The sequence below is a fragment of the Herpailurus yagouaroundi genome, unplaced genomic scaffold (genome assembly GCF_014898765.1).
Source record: "Herpailurus yagouaroundi ecotype Mexico unplaced genomic scaffold, PumYag 483, whole genome shotgun sequence".
NCBI classification, from domain to species: domain Eukaryota; kingdom Metazoa; phylum Chordata; class Mammalia; order Carnivora; family Felidae; genus Herpailurus; species Herpailurus yagouaroundi.
The window spans coordinates 5,143,096-5,158,104 of record NW_024412700.1 but is presented as its reverse complement, the minus strand read 5'-3'; the positions used below and the strand labels follow the sequence as shown (position 1 = coordinate 5,158,104).

Sequence of the window (15,009 nt, the reverse complement as noted above, 5' to 3'; positions counted from 1 at the left end):
CTTTCTGCTGTAAAGTCTCAGCTGGGGGAGCGCGCCTTCTCCTTTCCAGAAGCGATGGGCTGGGTTTAAATAGTGTTTTTATCTTTGGGTGTCTCTCGATCACGGTTCTTACGGTGGCCAAGAAAAAACCCTGAGCCAGCTCCGAGAAGGGAGCCAAAGAAGGCACACGTTCTCCCTCCCAAGTTCGTTGTGCGCATGGGCGGGCAGGGGCAGGCCGAGAACACCGGAAGAAGAGTCGGACAAAGCCCGGAGGCTGGATGGGCCGAGGACCGAGTCTGCTGTGTGTCTGCCCTGCTCTCGCGGCCCAGGTCTGGGGGGGGTGGTGAGAGGGCAGGTGGTCCCATCATTGTTCTGAGAGACAGAGCGTGAGCAGGGGAGGGGCAGAGGGAGAGGGAGAGGGAGAGGGACAGAGAGAATCCCAACCGGGCTCCACACCGTCAGCACAGATCCTGATGTGGGGCTCGATCCCACAAACCGTGAGATCATGACATGAGCTGCTATCGAGAGTCAGCCACTTAACCGACTGAGCCCCCAGGCGCCCCTCAAATATTCAGTCTTGTTGAATTTCCTGCACCTAAACTCATAAACTTTTAAAGATAGGAGAAAACTTTTGTCACGCTGCCGTACTTAAAGTTGGGGTGGAAAGCCCTGCTCTGCAGGGGAGTCCACAGTTATGCTTGGGGAGCACCGCCACGGAGAGTGCGGGTGTCCTCTTGCCAAACTTCAAACTCAGGCCTCGGTGAAAAACACACAACCTGAGTTTCTTTCTCAGCTGATATCATGGACCACAGCAGAAAACATGCTCGCCATTGCACTTGTAAGTGTCTTACTGGTTCCCTTGTCCCCTTCCTTCCTCCCTCCCTTCTATCTTCCTTCCTTCCTTCCTTCCTTCCTTCCTTCCTTCCTTCCTGTCTACCTTCTCCTCCTCATCTGCCTTCACCCCCCTTCCCTTCCTCCTCCTCCTCTGGGATACACAAGTGGATCTGATGCATTGATATCAGGTTCCCATCTTGAAAAGAAAAATGGCCACCAGAGCAGGGCGTTTTTACCTAGGATACAATATGTCAGGTGCATATTTAACCTGAAAGGTGAAGCAGGCTGGGGACTGTGAACGGTCCTAAGCGGTGACAGGTCCCTGAGGTGCGGTAACGTCCTATGCGGGCAGATCCCTGTTGGGAATACCGCCACAGGGACTGCTCACAGGTTGGATTAAAACGTCCCACGCGGAGCTCTGGAAACTCCCGAATGACAGGCGCTCACACCCAGCCGCGTCCCATCTGCTGGACGACGAAACGGGCCGCTGCGTCTTCTGAAGAGGGCTCTTTCTTGCCGGGGCAAAACTATTCCCGAGGCGGGGGCTGCTGTGTACAGAAGATCGCGTGGAGGCCGTGACTGGTTTGGGCTCAGGACCCGCCTTCACGGCCGCCAGGCGCGCTTCCTGCCCACCTGCCCCTGCCGCGTTCCGCGGCCGCCGCCAGCACTGCGGGCAGCGTCGCCTTCCGCTACCCCGTCGCTTTATCTCGAAGGGAAGCCCACGCGGACACATTTGTTTACTAAGAAGCAGGTCAGCTGGGGGTGCTGTGAGTCGTGCGGAAGACATAACGTTACTACCCGTCACCCGCTCAGATCACCGTCTCCAAAGTGCACGCTTCGACACCGAGCCCGGGACTGCAGGGCAGGCAGAACTGGAAGGCTTAACACCACGTCGCTGAGGCCTGTGTTCTGGGCAGGGGGGTCTCCTCTGCCAGAGGCGTTCCGGACACTTGTGGGTTCTCTCTTGTTTGATCTGTTTGAGACCACAGCAGAGCTGACGTCCGCGAGCTCACAAGGAGTGAAATGCACGTGCTGTTAAGTCTCCAAAACTGACTCCTTATTATTTGAAAATGTGAGTCAGCCTCCTTCTTCGTGGCCAGACTTAAGATTACCTCCGTTCCACCCACGAAAGCGAGTACCGCCGAAACGAACCTCGCGGTCAGGATTGCAGGGGTGTGGAGGATTGTACGAAGTAGAGCCGTCTCCTTCGTACCAGCTGCTCCAACGTGAGTGCAAATGGTCTATGGGCTATAAAAAAATAAAAAATAAAAGAGCTCTTCTGTACGTTAAGCGGGTCCTGGGACGGCATGGCTTTGACAGCATTCTTCTTTGAGTTATCTCTTTTCACAGAAACACTCAAATGACGTCTTTTAAACGTACGTATTGTTTTCCACCAAGCATCCGCTCTAACACATCACCATCCCAGCCGCCGCGGAGGGTAGGGGCGTCAGGCAGCCCAGCGTCTAGGCTCCTCTCAGATGCCAGTCTGGTGGGAGAAGGACGGGAGCTCGTGATAAGGGTGATACAGGGTGGAGAGGGACACATCACAAGAGATCTAGGTAGAGGAAGGAGAAAGTTGAGTCTGGAGGAACTGGGTCCCTGGCAGACAGCACGGCCTGGGCATCTGCTGTTTGGGGCGGGCCACTCTCCTTTAATCAGGTCTTGGCGGGGCTTCAAAAGAGTTTGGTTTGCTGAATGGTTAGTACCCGAAAAAGACTTCGGATGAAGGGACGCTACGGTTTCTTTGCACACGCTCTAGCTAGGTTAGTATATGCAGCTTAGCGCTGGCGTGCCCAACCCCCGGGAAGGCCACGCACGGCGAGCACAAAGCGGAGCCTGGGGCTCGGGTCTGAGCTGCCGGGGCCCGCTCCACGCGGAGTACAGGACAGCGCTATAAAGGTAGTCTCGTCCTTGTGACTTTGTCAACAGCATTTTTTTTTCTTCCAGCTTGTTATGAGAACGTAGCAGATAATATATACGGCATATAAAATATGTGTTAATCAGCCGCTTATGTTATCGGTGAGACTCTCAGTAGTGAAGTTTTGGGGGAGTCAGAAGTGAAACATGGATTTTCGACTGCGCGGAGGTCAGCGCCCCTCACCCCCAGTTGTTCAGGGGCTAACGTACCCGTGTCTGGTCTACGGCAACAAATGACCGCAAGCTGGGGGGCTGACAACAGGTGTATTCTCTGAGAGCCCTGGGGCCGTGCTGAGTGGTGAGAGGGGCATCCTCCTTGCAGCGTCTCGCGGCCCCACGCCGTCCGGGACCTGTGGCCACGTCACTCGGTCTCCGCCTCCTTCGTGACGTGGCTTCCCCTGCTGTCTGCTGTGTCTGCTCTCACGTGGAGTTTCTCTCTTCTTATAAGGACCCCGTCATGGTGGATTAGAGCCTGTCCTGTTCTCGGACACTTAACAGAAGAGTGCTAGAAATCACCTCGTGTGGCCCTGACCCGGTCAGCTCACTCGCTCGGCAAACTGCCCGTTTCAGGACGCCTCCAAGACTTGGTGGGGCCCCTGAGCCGACAGCAGCTTCCTGGAGGAGAAACTCCCCCTGGAGTTGGGCGCTGCCCCCACGAAAACCAGGCCAAGGGAGGGGAAATGGTGGAAGCTGTCCCTGTTTATAAGCGGAACCTGAGTTAGCTGGAACTTCCCCTGGTGCCTCGTCTCCCGGCAGAGTCCACGTGAACTTTCCGCAGCGTGCGATGAGGCCCAGCCGCTTGGACTCGGCCGTGCCCGACCCCCGCGCACAGACAGGTGCAGGCCCCCCAAGCTGGCAGGCTCAGAGCCGCCACGGCCTCGTGATGTTGGCGCCCGAGCGGGCCGCCTGTTTGCTTGATTTAGTAAATTCCCCTCCCTGCTCTTACACACGGTGACCTAAAAAGAAATACGATCCCCAAGAGCGCCTTTGGGATTGTTTGTTTAAATTAAGTTTCATTTGGATTTAATCTTAAGCAAGTCTTCGGAGAGCCGGGCGGGCCCCTGAATGGAAGTGCCGAGTGCGGCCCAACGAGCGGGGGCCGCGCGGAGGGGAGGCCCCTCTCCAAATGAGGGCTTCCCAATGTCACACTTGGGTAGCACAAGTAGAGTGTTAGGTGATTAGTTTATGGTCTAGATCATTGTAGTTTTATTACACTCATAAAATCTGTGTTCCTCCTCATTTTCGTAATGGCCTCAATGAGCTTCTCCACCTTCTAAAGACACATTAAGTTGTCCTGTGCCAGGAGGACCAATCCGGCGGGCAGGTCCGGGAGCCCGACGGCTGCGAGAAACCTACACGGCTTGAATTCTCGCCTCGTCGCGGGATTTGCACCAAAGACGTTGAAAGTGTACGGGCTTGGGCACAATTCGTACTTCCCTGTGGGCGTTCTCGTGAACGTTTCAGCAGCTTCCATTAAATGCTGACATAAACGATACACGATGAAGGGCCTTAAGCAGGATCGACTAGTCTTACCATGCGGGAATTTAATCCGTGGTGAAAGAAGAAAATATCGTAGACATGTCTGTTTTTAAAATGCAATTTAGGGGCGCCTGGGTGGTGCAGTCGGTTAAGCGTCCGACTTCAGCCAGGTCACGATCTCGCGGTCCGTGAGTTCGAGCCCCGCGTCGGGCTCTGTGCTGATGGCTCGGAGCCTGGATCCTGCTTCGGATTCTGTGTCTCCCTCCCTCTCTGCCCCTTCTTGTCTCACACTCTCTCTCTCTCTCTCTCAAAAATAAACATTAAAGGGGCGCCTGGGTGGCGCAGTCGGTTAAGCGTCCGACTTCAGCCAGGTCACGATCTCGCGGTCTGTGAGTTCGAGCCCCACGTCAGGCTCTGGGCTGATGGCTCAGAGCCTGGAGCCTGTTTCCGATTCTCTGTCTCCCTCTCTCTCTGCCCCTCCCCCGTTCATGCTCTGTCTCTCTCTGTCCCAAAAATAAATAAACGTTGAAAAAAAATTTTTTTTTAATAAATAAATAAATAAACATTAAACAAAATTTTTTAAATAAAAGAAATAGGAGTTCTCTTATCTACTGAACCTACATCTAAATGCAGCCGCTTACAAATGTCTCTGTGCCGTTAACACAACCTCCATCAGGAAAAGCAGACTCCTCTCCACTCCGTAATTTAATGCTCATCAAAGTCTGCAGTGCTGGGCGCCTGGGTGGCTCAGTCGGTTAAGCGTCTGACTTTGGCTCGGGTCATATCTCACGGTCTGTGGGTTCGAGCCCCACGTCGGGCTCTGTGCCGACAGCTCGGAGCCTGGAGCCTGTTTCGGATCCTGTGTCTCCCTCTGTCTCTGACCCTCCCCCGTTCACGCTCTGTCTCTCTCTCTCTGTCTCAAAAATAAATGTTAAAAAAAAATGTTTTTTTAAAGTCTGCAGTGCTGCCTCAGCGTACCCCGTGGGATTCATGGTTTGGTAATGACGCTCAAAGTATTAACACACAGGGCCACGGCCACAAAGTCAGGAGCTGTGTTTGAGAAGTCCTCTGCCAGTTGTCCACGTTTCAGGGTCCATTCACCGCTTCACTCTGTCTCAGAGACGCCTTGTCGTGTGGCTGTCATGAATTATTAAATCAGTTTTGTTTTCGTTGAGCCGCACTGCCGTATTTTGTGTAAGCAAATGAAATCCCGGTGACCGCTTTCTGTAATGCGCAGAGCTGGCTTCTAGTGGGACAGGGGAAGAATGTCACGCAGAATCATGACAAAACCCGATTGTGTCAACCAATCTCAGTGTGCGCCGCACAGAGGAGCGGACGTTTCCAGAGAGGTGCGCGTCCGCCTGCTCCTGGGGGGTTGGGGGGGGGCCTTCAGACGCCATGGTGTCTGTTTCGTGTTGCGTTATGGAAAGTTCCCTTTACAGATCAAAAGTTGGGAGGCCAGACAGCTGAACGTGGATTTGAAGAGGTTTTAAGAGGCATGGAATGAGTCACTGGTTGTTTGGGGGTTTTTTTTAAATAATTCATGGAACGTGGAAACCACGGGGCCAGTGTATTTAGAGGTGGTGAAAAGTGTCCAGTCTGCGCACAGGGCGCATCTGGCCCGTGTATCTGAGCGGCGCGAGCGTTGCCTGGGGGATCGCCAGTCACACTGTGGCCGTGGGCCTTTCTCTGTGTGCAGATGGTGTGGGAGAGCGGCTGCGTGGTCATCGTCATGCTGACCTCCCTCTCGGAGAACGGCATCTGCCAGTGCTGCCACTACTGGCCAGATGAAGGCTCCAGCCTCTACCACGTCTACGAGGTACTCCCCCAAGCGCCTGCCCGCAGGGCCCAGAGGAGCATGAGTCGCCGCCCCGCCCGGTGGGAGCTCCCCCTTGGGAAGGCTGGTGGGCGGGCCAGGCGTCCCCAGGGCCCCGTGGTCCCCAGATACCCAGCCCCTCCCAATGGCCGTGGCCCCGCGTTCTGGCGTAGACGGCCCGGTCTTCGCCTTTAAAGTTTCATGATTCCAAACCCAGACAGAGAGGACCAAAGAGTTACCTCCTGGGGAGGCCCGTTGAGCCAGGCCCCGAGGAACGGCGGGCGGGGCGGGGGGTTGTTTTAGGAAACACTCCCGTGCTGTTCTCACGGCTCAGTGGTCCCCGCCTGGCGTTCAGGGGCTTGTGTCTGAGATTCGACCTTCCTTGAGGGCCGCCTGGCCACAAGTTTCTTTCTCTTGCTGGACTTTCTACCCACGTCAACGACGAACCAAGTGAACACGGGCAGAGCGACTAGGGCTGTGTGCATGCATGGTTTTGCGTTAAAATTGGAATGCCAAAGCCCCACAGCGGAAGTGTGAAAATTAACCCTAAATCACGCGGCTATGGCTTTTAGGGGGCTGAGAATGGGCTTGACCCTGAGAAGTGCCGGGTCACGGTTTCCCTGTGAACCCACTGGGCTCCTCTCCACCTTTCGGTGACACCACCGTGGTGAAATGTCAGCTCTGGTGGAACCCGCTGGTGTCTTGCCCGAAAGTACAGTTGTCCTTGAAGGTTTACACAGCTCAGAAATACAAAAGACAGAAGCTGGAATAGTTTTGAATCCAAACACAGTTTTCTAATAATTTGACTAATGCGTCTGCGTGACATTAAAATGCACAGAGTTATCTTTTGCGTAAACCCTGTCAAAATTGAGTCGGTGGGAGGGGCCATGCAGCCTGCCGTCGGCCCGCGAGCTGCCCCCCTGGTATTCGCCCTTGGCTCCTGCAAATCCCTCCGTGTTCAGACGATGATGCTTCACGTTCCCACTGCCCCCCCCGCCCCCCGCCCCATCCAGGTGAACCTGGTCTCCGAGCACATCTGGTGTGAGGACTTCCTCGTGAGAAGCTTCTACCTGAAGAACCTTCAGACCAACGAGACGCGCACCGTGACCCAGTTCCACTTCCTGAGCTGGTGCGACCGCGGGGTGCCCTCCTCCGCGAGGTCCCTCCTGGATTTCCGCAGGTACGACCGACGGTGCACCGGCGGGTTAACGCTTTCATGGTGCGGGCGTCAGGGAGGAGGGGACGCCGTGTGATAACCGGTCTCCTGCCTCCAAGAGGCCGTTTGCCGTGAGACACACCATCTGTTATATGTTTGCGTAGATTATAAATATACGATCGATCCTAGAACAACACGGGTTTGAGGCACCGAGCCCCACACACAGTTGAAAATCACATTTAACTTGTGACTCCCCTGAAACTTACCTGCTGACAGCCTGCTGTATACCGGAAGCCTTACCGGTGACCTAAAAAAGTCAGTTAACGCATATTTTGTATATCCTGTGCGTCACGCACGGCGTTCTTACAATGAAGTGCGCTGGAGAAAAGAAAACGTTATTGAGAAAATCACCAGGAAGAGACAGTACGTTTTCAGTGCTGCCTTGTATTTATCGAAAAAAATCCACGCGTCAGTGGACCCGCACGGTTCAAGGCCATGCTGTTCCAGGATCAACTGTATTTATAATATATATAGGAGAGGGGAGGGGAGGGAAATTATGTTAATGGTACGTATTAACCGCAAGATGTTTTCTGGTTTTAGAGGAGTCAAAATGGGGGACGAAGATACCTTAGAATTATGGACATAAGGTGGTTATTTCTGATCAGATTCTCTAAGTGGTCGAATCCTCAAGTCTATGCCTCGCAGGGCACTGATGAGGAAAAGACAGGCTTATCTTGGAGACTGTCTGGTTGGACACGATGATGAGATGTGGCAAGTGTGGGCCCAGACTCTGCCCTGGATGACCTTGGACCTTGGCGGGGGAGCCTGGATGGAATTAGCACATGACCATGTGTATTTTAGTGCAGTTTGAAGCTGACGGTCTGGAAACATCCAGTCTTTGTTCCCGCCGCAGTCAGCCAGTCGCCCAGGGGGGGTGTTGTTATCAAGTGTGTTTATTGACCTGTTGGGATGAATGCTGGGAGCCATCTTCCAGGAAGATATTGACGAGGCAAAAAAGGGAAAATGTCAGACGGAGGCTTTGATTGTCCATTGGATTCGGTGATGACGGTTGGTCAGCATTGGCTGTCGTGTGGCGGTACGTACACATCCGCCAAGGACAGGCAGGTGCTGAGCAACAGGCTGACCGCGCTCTCGGTTTCCCAGAGCCTCTCTTACGTGTCACTGATGGGGAAGCCACCCGATACCAAAAGCAGACAAATGTCCAAAACAAGGACTTAGGAAACAAGATGTGCCTTGACCCAGCCTCATACACAGTCGTGAAGCGGTTTGTGTCTGAACGGTATTCATCCTTGAATGCACACTGTGTCACTCGAGAGAGCGGGGTTTCAGGCTCATCTCTGCGTTTCTTGAATTTCTGTGTGAGACATTCTCAAGGTTATTATGATGCTATTTCTTTTGCCTTTGAAAAGCAAAACAGATTTTTATTTGAATGGTTCTTTGGACCAAAGAGCATGTGAAACCTCGAGGAGAGACAAACCTTAGGCGTCACGGCCACGGTGCACGCGCGGGGACCAATCCCTGCTCCGTCACCTTACCCAGAGAGGCGGAGCGCGCACCCCGCACCCAGTCCTGAACACAGCCCCAAAGCCCTGGTTCCACACAGTTCCTTCCCAGCCCATCCCAGTTTCCTGGCTATTTCATTCGTTGTCGTAATACAAATTTATTTCTGAAGACGTGCTACCTAAAAATCTTACCTAGGGCACATTTCCTGAGATAGAGTCTCCAAACAAGAGGCGTTACCGGCAAAATGGATGTGGCTACAAAGATAGCCGTTCATCTTGACCCCCGTCTTTATGCTCATGCGGTGCGTTTGTACATATATGCATATGGGCGCACGTCCGCGTCCGTATCCATACGTGGGACTGACCAATACACAAGCAACCTCTGTGCTTATAAACCTGTCATGAAGAGACACTGAGTCCCCAAGTTCCCTTTCCCCCAGAGGCTTAGGAGATACGGCTCCAGAAAGTTTCTGTTAACTTGAAATTTGCAAGTCTGTTCAAACATCAAGTTTCACGGGCTTGCCTCATGTGGCACCAGCCCGCCTGTCGCGGACCAACCAGACAAAGGGCGTGAGCGGCCACGGTCTCGGGAGGGCCGCGCTCAGGCACGGACTGCCACTTTGCGGTTTTCTGGGTAAAAGAGCCACCCAAAGTTCAGCCATTGGCCAGGGGCGACGGCTTCTGAAGACACTGGTCACCTTACGCACAGGTCTCCTCCTGCCCCGCCCCGAACATTCGCCCAGCCTTCCCTCGCTCTGGCCAGCGTGTGCAGCAGGCACTGGGATGTGTAATTACTTCCTTCTGGAGCCCAGAGGGAGCGCATTTACACTTTAAAGAGAAGCTGCCAGAGCTGAGATCATTAGCATCACGTGTGAGGGCTTTGCTTTTAAAAATTATCTCTCTCTCTCTCTCTCTGTCTGTCTCTCTCTCTGACTCTCTCACTTCTTGCTGTGTGCAGCGGCACTCAGACCCTTACTTTGCCAGCTAATGAGCGGTGGCCAGTGTCATTTTTGTGATGTTGCAGCTAGTAATATGAGCCCAGTTGCATAGTCACAAAAGTGATCATTGGAGGCTGTGACTCTGCTGCTGGGCAGTGTGGGGGGCCCCCTTCCTGAGCCTCTCACGACCTCTGACCTTTGCTCGCTGTGGGTTGCATGCGGCTCCTTGTCACTCAGCGACCCGTGGGTCGGTTTGTATTACTAATCGTTCTTTCTCAGTGAATGCTCCTGTTGAAATATATCTAACCTCCATTTTTCTCCATGTTTGCAACCGTTGGCTTGCTGATGATTTGTTCTAATCGAGTGACACAGGACAGCTGTGTGTTGCCCACCTTCATGAATAATCTGCATCTGTATCTTGGGTCAACCAGGTGAACGCTTTTGTTGACGATGTGATGCTCCTGCCCTTCTATTTGTGATGTTTTACGTTGTGACGGTACAAGCACGTGACTCTTTGTCAATGAAATTCTCAGCCACGCGGGCACATTGTTTGCACATCGCGCGTCTCCTCGATTGCTCGTGGCCCTTTGTGGATAGGTTTGGCAGGGGGCGGGGCTAAACGTGGCGACTAAAATGACAGCGAAACCTTCGTGGGCCACACCAGGCGGCCAGTCACAGCGCGCTGGAGAGAGAAGTGTTTTAAATACTCTGTGAAGTCAGAACGGGGACTGCGGGAATTCGGAAGCAAGCTGCCGTCGTAGGTGCCGGGAATTCCTTTTTAGCAACTTTTCTTTGCCGAGGGGGCCGTGCTTACTGCACTCTGCCGGAAGCGAGGCTGACCAGCTGCGAATGGGACACTCCGGTCCCGCGATTCCTTCCGGTGATGGTTTTCTGAAACCAGTACGCTTACTGTTTCTTTCTTAAATGTACTATTTTTGGACTTGGCCCCCTCAGAAAAAATGACCAAAACCTGTCATTGACCAGGGTGTGAACGTACAGACGTTGGGTTAGTCTTTACAAGCACAGACTGGACAGCCCAGTACGAAGTATAACAGAATGTTGGAGGTTCACATCTAAAGAGATTCAGCGACCGAGAGATTTCTAGTAAAAGGCCTACAAAAATAAAGCCGTCCTAGATCTAATCTGACTCTGAGCTTGCTACATTCTACACATGTACACACATACACACACACACAGAGTACACACTGTGCACACATGCACACGCAGGGCACACACACATGCACACAGTGCATACACACACGCTCACAGTGCATACACACACATGCACACGGTGCCTATGCAGGGCACATGCACACACAGTATGTACACGCTTGCACATGCAGGGCACACACACATGCACACGCAGGGCACATGCACACACAGTATGTACACACATGCACATGCAGGGCACACACATGCACACAGTGTGTACACACATGCTCACACACAGTGCATACACACATGCGCACATGCAAGGCACACACACGCACACAATGTGTACACACATGCACACACAGGGCGCACATGCACACAGTGCATACACACATGCACACACAGTGCACAGATCATACACACACATGCACACACAGGGCACACACATGCACACACAGGGTACATACACACAGGCACAGAGCGTACACACATGCACACACAGGATGCATGTGCACAGTGCATACACACATGCACATGCAAGGCACACGTGCACACACGCACACAGTGCGTACACACACATGCACACGCAGGGCACGTGCCCACACACACAAACACAGTGTGTACACACATATGCACATGCAGAGCTCACACACATGAACCGACAGTGTGTACACACACATATACATGAAGGTCTCGCCCCACACACAGGGCAGGTGCGCACGCACACACAGGGCACATGCACATACATAGTGCGTACACACATGTACATGCAAGGCGCTCGCGCACAGTACGTGCACACACATGCATGCAGGGCGGGTGCACACACATGCTCACATAGTGTGTACACACACATGCACGTGCAGGGCACGTGCACACACACGGTGTGTACACACACATGCATGCGGCACAGGCACACACGCATGCATGCAGGGGGGTGCACACACACAGTGCTTACACACACATGCACGCACAGGGCACATGCACACACACAGTGTCTACACACATGTGCACACAGGGCACATGCACACACGCATGCATGCAGGGCGGGTGCACACACATGCACACACAGTGCATACACTCATGCACACGCAGGGCACGTGCACACACACGGCCTCAGATGAGCTGGCAGACCTCACGTTGCTCACATTTGAGGCACATCTTGGGGTCTGGCATGTACTTTGTCAAACCTAAAGCTCTGTTGACCTTACGACCCAAGTCAAGGATGGGAGTTTTAAGATGCAGACCACCTCCACTTCCGGTTTTAAATTACCACTTTAATGAACGTGATCCTGGGTGTCCATCTCCACCACCTTGAGTTTATAAGACACTTACAGTCTTGGCTGGAACTGACCACCCAAGACCAGGAGCCTCTCGCTCTACCGCCTGAGCCAGGCGGGCGCCCCGAGAATCAAAGTTTTAGTAGGAGAAAGTAGTGGGTCTATTTTTCAATCTGTTTTATTCTCAAAGGCCCACGAACTCTGAGGGCACCGTGGCACTCTTGCTCGATCTCGATGAGCTCACGTGTGCTTCCTTCACCGTCCCGCTCCACCCCAACGTTAACGTGCGCCTCGAAAGCGAGCCGAAGCTCCAGCAGAGGTGGCCACCGAGCAGCCTGTTTCACCCATGTTGGTGGGTCTTCTCATTTTTAAGACTTTCGGTGGCCTGCCAACTTTAAATGCTGCAGGAGGCGGCCCGAGGGGCGTGGGGGTGGCCCCGTCGTAGGGCACATCGCCTCACGCCTGGGCTCCCCTCGTGCTGTTCGGCGGGGCGTGTGGGCCTCACTCCGTTCACTCGTAGAGGAGATGGAAAGGACCAGCTTTGTCCTTGGGGGGAAGGTACCGCCGGGCGCCCGGGCCAGCCGCCTGCCCCCAGCGCCCCCTCCGTCTCCGCGTCCAGGGGTTTGAAGCCAGGCCACCCGCGGAGAGAACACACTTCCCGCACCGTCTCTGTGCCGGGCAGGCCAGCCTCCGCAGAGAAATGCAGCGTTTTCCTGTTTCCGGTGCGAGGGAAAAGATCCTTTTTTTGCACCGGTTTTCTTTTCTCTTTTTTTAATTTTGCCCCGTGTCATACATTGTAAAAATTCACACAGAGCAATTTCGAGCACAGCCAGCCCCCTCACGCGTTTGGCTCATTTACTTTTCTCTATTCAGAACTATTTTACTGAGAATTTTCAGGTACTTTGTAAGCAAGTTTAGTGGTTTCACTGACTTCCAACACGTTTGGAGCTTACGCAGTGAATTTTAAATCAGCCCTCTGTTTCGATTTAGGGCTCGGTCACGAGATAATCTAAGCTCCTTGTTAATTTGCATAAATCCTGGTCTAGAATCTGCACAGCGAAGTTGTTTGTCAACATGTTCAAATGTGTACAAAGGAAGGACTTGTCTCTGATGTGAGCTCAGGTTTCTGTGGAAGGAAGAAGCCCGGACCCACCGGACGGACCAGAAGGGACCTTAAGCTGCTCTTTTGAGACAATACTCATATTACATTCCGATAGGACATCTAGGACGTAAGAAACTTGGAGCAATACATCGCAGAACTCGGCCGTTCTAGCAGAGTCTAGATGCCCACGTCACAACAAAAAGTCAGGCTGAGCGGAGCCGCAGACGGCGGGGCGGGGTGGGGGCGGGGCAGGCCAAAGACCGAGCCCCCCGGGGTCTGGCTTGTCCAGGGAAGGGAAGATGGTGAAAACGTAAGAGTTGTTTTTAAAGCTCTGTTTCATAACTTAACACCGACAAGGAAAATAAATCTTTGAAGACGTGTGTATGATTTTGACTTGGTGACACAGGCTGTGGTAAACGGTGCCACAGATGGGCCCCGTGACTGTGGCTTGGGAGTTACTTTGCGAGGCGGGAGACAGGAGTCGTGGTGCGTAACCGTAATTTCTGTCTCTTTTTGTTTCAGAAAAGTAAACAAGTGCTACAGGGGCCGTTCTTGTCCAATAATTGTTCACTGCAGGCAAGTACAAGTTCTCACGTGGATGACACGCGCTCGCCACCTCAGAAGGCAGCCACAGTGAGGCGTGCAAGCGGAACTCTCTATCTGCGTGATAAGTACCTCTAACTGGCGCTTCTGAAGGGAACCAGAGATACAAAGTTAATCTTCTAGGCCCTCGAGCTAAATGCTGCCGTGTGTTTCTTGCACTGACACCCGAGTGAGCCGCACGTGGCCTGCTCTTCCCCGCGAGCCGCCGGGCGTCCCGCACCCGGTCTCCGGCGGCCTGGGCCCCGCCGCCCTAGTTTTTCTTCAGCCCTCGTGGCTCTCCCACAAACCCCGAGGCGGTGTCTGTGGTCCATGGCCTTGTCTTAGCCACCAGTTCACAAGGTGTGGAGCCAGCATGCTGAGAAATGCTTGGGGCCCGTTAGGAGCAGGGACAGACTCTGTCGTGACCGGAGGGACGGCCGCCCCCAGTTGGTTACGTGAGTCTGGCCTGTGGGCAAAACCCACACGGGCTGCACTCACCCTGGTAAGTAGAGGCACTCAGACGCCCGTGTGAGGGTGCCCTCGCGCCCTGGGCTTCACATCCACCCGGGTCTGGCGAAGAGCCGTGCTCTGTTGCGTAGAATGTTCCTTTCTGCTGGGCCAAAATGGAAATACGTCTCCAAAGATCAGACGCCAAGACGGTCCGATCGGGCGACCAGTGTGCACGCCTCCGTGTGGGTGTCTGACCGTGTGTCAGTGTGTGTGCTGTGGAGCCACGCGCGTGTGACCGTGTGTGTCCGCGTCGGGTGCCTGGTAACCGCACGGGTCTGCGTGCTTCCGCGTGGGTCTGTGCGGGACCAGTGGGGGCTGCGCCGTGGGTCTGTCAGAGAGTGGAAGGGAACGGCCCGGAGGCACGGGTGTCCCGGGCGGCGGGTGGACGGCTTGGAAGGCGCCCGTCGGTGTCAGGGCGGCCGTGGCCCCTCGGCTCTGGGAGGAAAGAGGAAGACAGGAGCAAATCCACGCAGGCACCTGAGCTAATCCCTGCTGCGAGGGTGGGGGGCTCCCGCCCTCCTTTCCCTCCTCCTCCTCCCCTCCCTCCTCCTCCTCCCTTCCCTCCCCCTCCTTTCCCTCCTCCCTCCCCCCTCCTCCTCCTCCCTCCCCCGTCCTCCTCCTCCCTCCTCTCCTACCCTCCTCCTTATCCTTTCTCCCCTCCCCCATCCCTTCCTCCCCCCTCCTCCTCCCTCCCCCCTCCTCCTCCTCCCTCCTCTCCTACCCTCCTCCTTATCCTTTCTCCCC

The 15,009-nt window shown here is 54.2% G+C and overlaps 1 protein-coding gene across 1 annotated transcript in view; it reads left to right on the top strand.

Annotated features, from left to right (window-relative positions):
* The window catches only part of PTPRN2 (protein tyrosine phosphatase receptor type N2), a 748,038-nt gene that overhangs the window by 714,908 nt on the left and 18,121 nt on the right, over window positions 1-15,009 (top strand). The window contains exons 18-20 of the mRNA XM_040464596.1: window positions 5,909-6,028; window positions 7,039-7,205; window positions 13,696-13,749. Of these exons, the coding sequence (XP_040320530.1) occupies window positions 5,909-6,028; window positions 7,039-7,205; window positions 13,696-13,749 (341 nt within the window). The remainder of the gene's footprint in view (window positions 1-5,908; window positions 6,029-7,038; window positions 7,206-13,695; window positions 13,750-15,009) is intronic.